Raw genomic sequence first — 11,168 nt, forward strand, 5'->3', positions numbered from 1 at the left:
CACCAATAAGGACTAAGAGATGGCTTAGCAGTCAAGAGCACTGGCTGCTCTTCTAAAGGACCTAACTGGTTCTCCGAACTCAGAAGGCAGCTTATAACACCTCTAACGCCACCTCCAGGGAACCCGCTGCCCTTTCTGGCCTCCTTGGGTACCTGCCCATACATGTTCATACACATACATGTACTCACACACACACAAAATAAAGAGAAAATACTGAGTTTCTAAATTTGATACAAAGAATTTAATGTTTTCTTCAGAACCTTTTACTCCAGTCAGGGATGACTGAAGAGAATTTTTGCTGCTGAAATGGAAGTATAAAGCATTGCATTTGCCTCCACAGCATTGGGTGGAGTCACACAACACCTCTAGACAATCCACATTTTGTCATTAGCTGTTACTGAGCATTTCGGTGTATCATTAGAAAATTAAAGCAACAGAAAGAAAACCTACCTGCTTCTCCAGGTAGCGGTCAAGTGCAATTGAGGAAGTGAAAAGATCAAATCTTAGTGTGTGTCTATTCTATTCTATTCAATATGACTGAAATTGTCTACTTAAATATTTTAAATTAGAATCTATTTAAAATCTAGGATGTCTGAGGCAGTTATGGTAGTGCATACTTACAATCCCAGCACTCAGGAAGATGGTAGTAAGTTCAAGGCCAGCCTGGGCTACAGAGTAAGAGTCCTTTACCCCCAAATAAAAACAAAATGAAGAACCTGGCTGTGGCAGCACACCCCTGTAACCTCAGCTCCTGGGAGGTAGCAGCAAGAGCCCCACTGCATGTTTGAGGCCAACCTGATCTACATAGGAAGTTTCAGGCCACCAGACTGTAAGTGAGACACTGTCGAACCAATGGGAAACCTTTTGAGGATGAGCAGGTATAAAAGGTATTTCCCAAACCAACTTTTTATTAAAACATGCCATCACTGATAGATAGTGTCACTAAAAAGTGTGGCTGAAAAGCACCTTCTTGAGCCTGTGAGACAGTCGGGCTTGGAATTCCAGTTCATTCAGAGGGACACTTGAGACAGGATTTCTTTGGTCCTGCCTGACCAGTGACCCTCCCCTGCTTCACTTTGTTATTCACTTGTTTTTCATCAGAGTTAATAATCACTTTGGATTTATAGAGGTTTAATGAATGAGCCTTTTCTAGCAGCATTTAATACAGCACTCAGAAGGACAAGTCTTAACTGGGAAATACAGGCTACCTCATTTTCACAGTAATTTTAAGTCCAGGTAGTGAAAACCTTCCACGAAGGAGGTAAACAGTCCAGTGTTTGGAAGGTGAGCAGATCTGCCACGTCCAGCTTGACTGTCCCGGGACTTAGCTTGAGTCTTTGGGAACAGTTACTCCTTTTTATTAGTCATTTGGTTGTTATGCAGCCATGGAAGGAAAAAGCTGAACATGAGGATCAGCAGCAGTACACCTGAAAGACAGAACACAGGAACGTGAAGCCGGCAGCTGTGGGGAAGGTAGTGACAGCTCAGGGTGTGAGTTAAGATCACTGCGCTCACGTTTCTCTTCAGTCCTCAAAAGGATTGCACCCTCAGAACAGGGGCGGACACCACTGATTCAGACAACACTGGACCCGAGTGCTTAAAGTTTTACCTCTACCACCTTGGTGGGAGGCCTTGGGTCTGAGTCATTTGTTCCTCTGTAGGGCTTCATCCCTCAGGGGTGGCTAGGGAGGCCGGAGCCCAAGCATTGTGGTGTTTTTGTTGTTCTTGATTTAAAGTAGGTTAAAGGTCGATTTAAAGATTAAGGAGAAGAAAAATCTCCTCCCAGAGAAGAATAGCCTGTCTTGGGATGTTCGCCCAGAATGTTCACACACACGGTAGGCTCTTGCTCCTTAATCAAATTTGGGTGGGAAATTAGATTGTTTGGTTGATTGATTTTATTATGTTAAGGTAGGTCCCTTGTAGCCCAGGCTGGTCTGAGCACTCTCTGTACTTCTGAACCTCCTGCTCACCTCTCAGGTGCCGAGACTACAGGCCCTACTGTACAGTGCCAGGGATGAACTCAGGGTACAGCAAGCACTCTGCCCACAGAGCCACATCCTTGGCTATTTAAAGAACAATTATTGTGGTTTTAGAGGTAGAACCCAAGAACTTGTGGGTGCAAGGCAAGTTTTCTACCACGAGCTGTGTCCCACTCCCCCCCCCCCTTTATAACTTTATACTTTTGGGACAGTCTCACTAAGCTGTCCAGGCTGGACTTAAAAATTGCTTTGTAGCACAAGCAGGCCTTACCCTGTAATCCTCCTGCTCCGCCTCCCGAATAACTAGAATTTCAGGCTGCATGACAGGCCCAGCTAAAAGATTATTTTTGAGTGGCAGTGATTACCCTTCTCTGCCCCTGCCTGCTAGGGAAGCACGGAAGTGCGCCAGCACCCCTGACTTAGCATCAGGAGCTGGGTCGGTGGGTCGGTGGGTCGGTGCTTGCTGCACAAGCCTGAGTTCTGAATCCTGCCCCGGCACCCACATGAAAGCTGGGCATGGCAGCATGTGCCTTGTAACCCCAGCACTTGGAAGGGGCAGAGATGGGTAGAGACTGGAGCTCACTGGCCAGCCAGTCTAACCAAAACAAGGGAGCCCCAGGTTCAGTGAAAGACCCTGTCTTCAAAGTAGACTCCTAAATCACCCTCCAGCCTCCACACGCGCGCACACGGTTATAGACTCCCAAATCACCCTCCAACCTCCACACGCGCACACACGGTTGAGTGCACGGCACACACAGTTCCAAAGGACCCTGCACAAATAAAAATGCTTAAGCATGTAAACAAGTTTTCTGGGTTTTTGTTTGTTTGCTTGCTTTTTTGTTGTTTTTGTATATTCTCTGGCTTTAGAAATTGACATGTCTTAATAATGTTCTTGTGTACCATATTTTAAAATATTTATAACATCCTAATCTTGGGGCTGGGAGATGGCTTGGCAGTTAAGAGCACTGGTTGCTCTTCAGAGAAATTGGTTTCACTTCCCAGCACCCACAGGACAGCTCACCCTTGTATAACTGCACTTCCAGGGTATCCAAGGGCACGAGACACACCGACAGTGCACACTCATGCACTCGAAACACCCTACACATCAATTAATTTAAAATTAAGCTAACCTTTCAGACAATAAAAAACATACTTACCTAGAGAAGGAGCAAGCCAGTATACTACAAAAAACTTATAGAAAGATTGATCAAAGCACGGAAAATGGAGCGACAGCGCCAGGGCGGGGTTAAACAGCGCTCCTGTGAGGCTTCCTCCTGTAAGAGCAACAAGGGTAAGACAGGAATCAGTTAAAAAGACAACAATGCTGAAATGAGTACAGAACCCCTGACCATCCTGACCACACAGCCCACAAGGAAGATGAGAGCCCGAGCAGCACTAGCCCAGAGCTTTCTATGCCCATGAAGTACCCCAAGACAGCCACAGTTCCATTAGTTCTTCCAAGTGGAAGCCTCAGAGTCTGGCATGGACACAGACCTCTGTAGCGTGCTAACTGTCTTGATAGAAGGGAGGAAGTGGAGCTGGGAATTAAGAGCCTCTCCGAGGATTTACTAATTTGATTTCCCAGCAGAGAACAATGGAGCAGCGTTGCGAGGCAGCTGTCGAGTAATGCAGCAGATTCACCACTGGCTGAGGCCTTCTCCAGCGTCGCAGCCCGGCAGCACAGTTACTGCTCACGCCTTGGCAGTTACAAACGGGGCCATCACGACAGTCACCCTGGGATTTAAACCTAACGAGGCGTGGCTACTCCAGGCTTTCAGGAGAACTGTTTGATTGGCAGCTGGCCATTTCCGTTCCACAAAAACAAAACAAATAGTAAAATTGAGTCCCCTTATACTAAACACCATGGACAGACACAGAGACTTTTAGATCTCTGTGATGTCCTGACGGATGTTATGGCAAGTGTCAGGCATTTGTCATCAGACGTGGCCTCGAGCCACTGCCCTCATGCCGCATTATTTCAGTACTGCAGCCCCTGGCATACGAGGACTGTCGGGTCCAACACCATGAAGTCTCTTAGGTCCTAGGACTCAAGCTCTTTCACTGCCCTTGTCCTCTCTAACCCTCCCTCGAAGCACCAAGCGTCCGTGCTCCTCAGAGCCTTGTGGGAACTGCTACTAGGACCTTGAATATGGGTTGGCTCTGTGACTGAGTTGGCCAAGTGCAGCAGAGGCCGTGCTGAGTTCGGAAAGCAGAGCCTCAGCTGGAGTCTTGTTTGGAAGCCCCACATGTTGCTCCCTTGAAACAATGCCCTGAACCTGTAAATAGTGCCTAGGCTGCTGGAAGACGAGAGGCCATAGGAGGGAACCAAGGGGCCCAGACAACAAGCACTGGCAGCCGGGGGGAGCAAGGGCTCTTGGCTTTTGACCCCACCATGGTCCAGCCGAAATGAAGCAGCCGCCCGAGAGCGCTCCCACAGCTGTAACAAACGGTAACCCATTCGGCAGGTTTGCTATGCAATCCTTCGTTGTTAGAGGCTTTCCTGTGTACTGCAGGACATCTACCCACCCCTTGCCAACTTCGTAACTATCCAACAATCACAGATTCCACCAGCTGTCCCCAGAGGAGAACCACTGTACAACAGTAAGTGATTCTTCTGTACACAGACATAGAAAGCTGTTAGCTTCTAGGAAGGAACTAGGAAATGTAAATGTCCAGAACGGTGGTTAAGGCAAACAGGCTTATCTGGAACAACATGCACTATTTTGAAGAAATTAGAAATTTTTTATGAACATAAATCTCCAAGACAAACACTAAACAACTACCATGAAAAGAACCCAGGGAACAGATGTGAGGCTTTTATGTTTACATGAACACAGTAATTAGATTCAGCTTCTTAAAACTTTGCCTAATAGATGTTCAATAAATAAGTGAAAGCTAGAATGAAGCAAAGTTGGTGGATTTGTTCTGGTTTTCGACGGTCCTGTAGGAACAGGGCAGACCACAATCTAAAGATGGCTGCGGGCTTACCAGGAGACAGTCCGGCTTAGGTGCCTCACAGTGGCTCAGTCACCCCATGGCTTTCCTAGTTCCAGTTCTCAACCAGTGTAATTTCCAAGAAGGTTTAAGGATTAACCAAAGCTTGAAAATTGAGAGTTTACAAGTAAAGCCAGGTGCGCTGCCTTGATGCCTGCACAGGCCAGCTTTTCCTGAGAAGGCAGGCATCCTGTACTGTCTGAGGTGTGGGTGCTGAGAGGAGGGCAGTCCCCCTCGGGTGCTGGGTGGCTGTGCTGGGCTGTCGGCAGGCTGCACTGCAGACTGAAGGAGATGTGAACGAGGTCAGCAATCCTGCACAAATGTCCCTGGCATGCAGGAAATGTGTGGGATGTTCCAGGGCAAAAGACCCCGTTTGCTGTATGCTGGGAAGAAGCAGCAAGTCTGTAACACAGTTCTTCATACCCACTGAGATAGTGTCCATCTTAAAGATAAAGAAACTGAGGGCTCAAACATCTAAGGGCACAGCCCAACTCAACCTGGCCCCTTAACGCCAAATTAGACCAGTTGTTTGTTTACACACGAGTGTTTACTTGGTGAGGAGGATGTGCCTGAATGCGCCAGCACTCGTGTGGTGGTCAGAGTGCCCTCTTTTTAAGAGCTGCTTCTCCTTCCACCATGTGGGTCCCAGGGAGCAAACTCAGGGTCATAAGGCTTGGTGGCAAGTGTCTTTACCCTCTGAGCTGTCTCACCAGGTCTGAAACTAATTTTTATTTGCAAATCAGTGCTTGTTTCCATTTCCTGTGGAAAATGAGAACATGTATAATGCTCTTAGTTTATTTTTCTTTGGACAAATATTCTCACTTACAATTATGGCCGGATGGAGACTAAAAACCCAAAAAAAGTAAACTGAAGTAAAAAGACTAGTTTCTCCAGACTACTTACTGAAGGAGGTGGAGAGGAGATTAATCTCAAAATCTTACTTCTTACTTGGGTATTAATCTGAGTCCTGGTTTATAGATTCTGGAAAGCATGTCTGATCTCTGCTCACAGCTTATTGTATGTAGGTGGTCATGGGCACCATGTCGTAGAGAGCACAGAAAATGGATGTAGTTCTCAATTACCTTGATCACTGAAGTAAATTCTTCCAAAACCCAAATTAAGCAAGATTTGCTTACAATCGTTATTAATAGCTCATAGCTAACAATTCCAGGGCTGGTGCTACGCGCCTGGAATCCCAACAGTTCAGGCAGTAGAGGTGAGGCCAGCAAGATGGCTCTGAAGCTTGAGATACTTGCTTGACAACCTGAGTTCAATCAGAGACCCACATGGTGGAAGGGGATATTTGACTCTCTGAGTTATCCTCAGACCTTTACACACGTGCTATAGTATGCACACATACCCCACTCCACCCCACATGCACACACAAAATAAATAAATAAATTTAACTGTTTTAGAAAAAGGAAGCTTGGAAGGATTGACTGAGTTTGAGAGCAGCCTGGATAGTAACACAGCAAAAAAGACTATTAAATACACACACACACATGCACACATATACCTACAGAGCTTTTCCCCTTTGGCAGGGAAGACAGTAGGTATATAATGGGTGATCATATCAGTGGCCTCTGCTTACATATAAAAATTCAGTGCTAGGCAAAGCATGTGTTTAGCATGCACTAGGCCACAGGCTTAGTTTCCAACCACAAAAAAGAATACATAATGCCATGAGCCTGTAGCTCTGCTGCTCAGGTCTGCCTCAGACACCCAAGCAGTCTAAGGCCACCTGTTCTCTTTGGAACAGTTAAGATTTATTATCTGGAAAGTCTTCCAGGGTGGGCACTCTAGGCAAAAAGGACCCCAAGCCTCTTCCCCAGCCTCCTCTCGGAGTTTCACACTACACAGGAGCAAAGTGATGTCTCTGTAAGATCTTAAAATTAGAAAACTGTTTCATCTGGGGCTAAAGGGTTCATTGGCAACAGAATAACTTGATTATTAAAAACTTTAAATTCTCTCTCACACACATATGGTCATACAGTATGCCATTTGCTGTTCTTTGAATTGAGAATGCGGTCTGGCATGAGCACTATCCTTTCCCAAAAGTATTCCAGCCCCTAAAAGTTTTCCCAGTGTCTTCTTTTTCATCCTGTTTATGTTGGGATCTTGTGTAGCCTAGGCTGGCCTGACACTCAGTACACAGCCCAGGCTCACCTGAATTTCATCCTCTTGTCTTAGCTTCTTGAGTACTGAGCTCCCTGACCCAAAGTTTTCAAAGTTTCTCATTGCCTCAAACACAAATCCTGTACCTACTCTACAATACATCCCCCCAATCTTTCCTCGTTTCCTGTTCTAGTAACCTCTGTCTATTCCCTCACTCCTTGAGTTTGCTTGTTTTAGGTGTTTCTCGGAAGTAGAGTCACACAGTGTTTGCCCTTCTTGTTGCTGGGCTTCTTCTGTTTAACAGGGTGTTCCTGCATGTGGCATATGTCATGACTTCATTCCCTCGTATAGGCGAGTGTAGGTAATCGTGTGTGCTTTTGCAACTCAGAACACACTGCAGAAACGCAGACAAGTACACAAATGTTAGAACTGATACCCAGCCGTGTGAGCCATGATTCCAGCCTGGACGGCCTGCAACCTAAGGCCAGTCATGTCACTTCTGAGAGTCACTCACTTTACTTAAAATAGGGAGAGTAATAATGTGCTCCTCCCTGGATAATCGTAAGAACTGAGATCACTCATGAATTTTTTAGCAGAGTGCTTTGGTCTATAACAGGCCCCCGGGGAGTCCTCTTGTCTCCCTTATATTGGTGGAAAGGCAGTGAAAAATGCAAATGTAATAGAATGTGAATTTATGAAGCTTTACAGCCAGCCCTGTATTTGGTTCCAGTCTGTAGTCTCAAGCCGCGTCCGAAATTGTAGCCACCAGCTATAGCATAATGTGATGCGTGAATGTGAAAGGTGCCTGCTGCCTGGGAGTGCTGAAGGTTTGTTTAATTTAAATCTAAATAGGCAAATGGAGCTAGTGCTGCTGAGTTGGACAAGGCTGGTCTGGACTCCAGAACGGTGCTCACAACCGTGTTTTCATAATGGGGTCACCTGGGGAGACCGACAAACCATGCCACTGCCCAGGCTCCTTCCCAGAGCAGGCAGATTCTGATAACTGCACCTGCATGGGTATATTTTTAAAACTCCTCCAGAGGGTTGGAAAAGATTGTTGAGAACCTCTGCATCAGAGGTTGGTTTGCCCCAGAGTATTCACATTTCAAGGAACCAGCAGAGTTTCAGAGCCCTCAAACTGACATTCTAGAGTTCTTCTCCACTCGCCTTCTACTTAAGAATTACTCCAAGTATGGTTTTGTTTCTCTTGGGAATGGCTTTTTAGCTCTTGCAAGAGCCCAGGGCCCTGTGCATACAGGCAAGTGTTCTGTCTTTGAACTACATCCCAACTCCAGGAGTAGTCAATCGTATATCCATTATTTATGGAATCATAACTTGGTGCTAAAAACATAAAAATACAGGAAGACTTCACAACAATCAACAGAGGCAGGAGTAGCAGCTTGGGATGAGAAATATCCAGGTATGGCTAATTTTTTAATTATAAAACAATATCAGATTTTTATTTTTGAGTGTTTGTGTCTGGAGACAGGGTCCCATGTAGCCCAGGCTGGCCTCTCACCCAGTATGTAGCAGGCGACCACCTTAATCGTCCTGCCTCTACCTACTACCTCTACAAGTATCACAGGCATGCGTCACCTGCGCGGCTCTTTGCTGCTTTAACTGGCAGACGTGGAACGCCACTGTGGTGTAACACTGCTCATGCGCAGCACTGGCCCCTCAAAGACGATGTATTTTCATGTGGGTCTACGAAAAAAACAGTACCAGATCCAAAGAAAGGAAACCTGTGAAGTCTTTCACGTCGCCCTAGGAAGTCAAGCACACACCTGAAGCACGTGTCTACTGTGTTTCAAGGAATTTTGTTTGTGGTACCTAGGATTGAAGCCAGACCCTCGTGAATGCGAGGCAAGCTCTTTACCACTGAGCGCCAGCACCCAGTTTCACTTCCAAGGGGTAGAAGATAAGACTATAACTAAGCTTCCTGTGTTCTCTCCATGTTTCTAAAACATTCCACTCTAATCTTGGTAAAAGTACTCTTTTAAAAGGCCCATTTTATCATGAAACGGTTTTTGAATTCCTACTGCAGCTGAGCTTTGTCAAGGTAAATAAATAAGACTTCCGGACATTTTTTTTCCCTGGATTTTGTTTTGTTTTCCTTAGACAGGGTTTCGAATTTAACATAATCCTTCTGCTTCCCGAATCCTGGGGTTACAAGCATGTGCCACAGCTGAGAATTTTTGTTTGTTTTTTGTTTTGGTTTTTTTGAGACAGGGTTTCTCTGTGTAGCCGCGGCTGTCCTGGCTGGCATCACAGGGAGATCCACCTGTCTCTGCCTCCCAAATGCTGGGATTAAAGGCCTGCACCACCACGCCAACTGATAATTGTTTTTAAAGAGCACCTTTAAGCAAAACCTAAATTTTGAAACACATCATTCACGATAGTCTATTTAAAATGTTCACGTGCAACTCAACATAAATATGACCAGTAAACAGGAGGAAAAAAGTAGGAAATGCAACTACAGAATTTCTGCCCTCCACTCTTAACTACCAACCAATCATGCACTTTAAGCTGGGCGGAACTTTTAGACCGGTTGGTTTCTCGGTAAGAGTGTCAGAAGCAATCCATACCACGCTGGCATGGAAGCCGTAACTGATAAGCCGCCTTTCTAACACTAAAACTGTCCCCTTGGAGGCTATCTAAGCCCTCGGCTGTAATCTACCAGGATCTTAGTTTCGGCACCGGAGTGTCTGCTTTCTCTGAGTGTGCAAAACAGCGCTGAAAGAAAATCTATCTGTATGTTGCTGTTGCTGCTAGGCACTGGCTGATGGGTGGTTAGAATAATGAATGGCCCCGGGGTAGGGTGCAAGTATTTGCATCGCATTGGAGTAGGGGGCTCAAATGTATTGGAAAAGGTCCTGGAACCTCAGCTCAGAGAGGCTGGGGACCGCCAAGTGTTTTGTGGGAATGACATACCTGCATAGGCCAAAAAGGTGATGATGGCAGCCAGCAGGTGGATGCGCAGCTTGGTTCGGACCTCCTGGAAGTGCAGCAGGGCGCTGTGGAAAATAAAGGAGCAGACGGCCTCTGTGATGATGGCTTTGGACAGGTCCGTGTGGATGGGATTCTTGCAGGCTAAGCTCCTCTCGCTGAAGTGGTACTTGGTCAACCCCAGGCTCCACAGGGCGCTTACGCAGTACCTGCTGCAAAGGGCACTAACCAGCTGCGCCAGCAACCTCATGGCACCCGTCTCGGGGGACATAGACCCCAGAATCATCTGCATCACCACGCCGCACGGGTTGCTAGCTGTGCCCACCAGGGTCAGGCCATGCACCAAGGAAAAGAAGTAGATGAGGGTCAGCGTCCAGGTGGGGTGCGCGGGGTCCTGCTCGCTCAGCAGATGGAGCTCATGGGTGCAGTAGCAGAGCTGGAAGGTGGCTAGAAACTCCAGGACGAAGGCGTGGACCGCGGGCCTGTGCAGCTGCTGCCGGGCGATCACGCGGGCCAGCCCCATGAACAGCACGACCAACAGCATCAGCCCAAGCGAGATGCAGGTGTCCCGCACCTCGGGCGGGAGCCCCAGCAGCGCGGACATGGCTCCCTCACCGCAGGGGATGGCCGAGGGCGCCCGAGAAAGAGGAGCGTCGGGGGCTGGAGGCCGAAGTCCGCGCCCCGCCCTCCCACGCCCCTCAGGGCGGGCCGAGCAGCGAGAGCCCGAGCGCCGCGCCGGAGGGCTCCGCCCCTCCCCGGCTGCGCTGTGCAGATGTGACCGCAGCCGGGGAGGGGGGAGGAGAGGCGGCGAGGGAGCTGTTCCCGGGCACTGGCGGAGGGGCAACGGTCGGCAGAGCCCCACGCGTACCCGCCCTCGGCCGCCTTCCGCTCGCCTGGGGCCGCGGCCCGAGATCGCCGCGCACGCGCACGGCGCTGGCGCGCCGGGCACCGGCCGCCCGACCCCGGGCCTAAGACCCTGCGGCGCTGCCGGCCGCGCCTGTTGCACCCGGAGCGTGGCCCGGGAACGCCGCCTTGAACTTTGCGCCCTCCGGAAACCGTACTCCGCGGAGCCCCAGAGGTCATCTCTGCAGCCATCCGGTTCTTACCAATGGACAGGCTGAGGTTGAGGAACGA

At 48.2% G+C, this 11,168-nt stretch overlaps 1 protein-coding gene across 1 annotated transcript; it reads right to left on the reverse strand.

Annotated features, from left to right (window-relative positions):
- Positions 1 to 218: 218 nt before the first annotated feature.
- Positions 219 to 10,827, reverse strand: Aqp11 (aquaporin 11). The gene is made up of 3 exons (XM_021634805.2): positions 10,020 to 10,827; positions 3,137 to 3,253; positions 219 to 1,427 (listed from the first exon to the last, which is right to left on the reverse strand). Exons 1-3 carry the CDS (start codon positions 10,636 to 10,638, stop codon positions 1,348 to 1,350), a joined length of 816 nt encoding a protein of 271 aa, XP_021490480.1. The 5' UTR covers positions 10,639 to 10,827; the 3' UTR covers positions 219 to 1,347.
- Positions 10,828 to 11,168: the final 341 nt, after the last annotated feature.

Source organism: Meriones unguiculatus, chromosome 14 (assembly GCF_030254825.1).
Source record: "Meriones unguiculatus strain TT.TT164.6M chromosome 14, Bangor_MerUng_6.1, whole genome shotgun sequence".
Taxonomy (NCBI): domain Eukaryota; kingdom Metazoa; phylum Chordata; class Mammalia; order Rodentia; family Muridae; genus Meriones; species Meriones unguiculatus.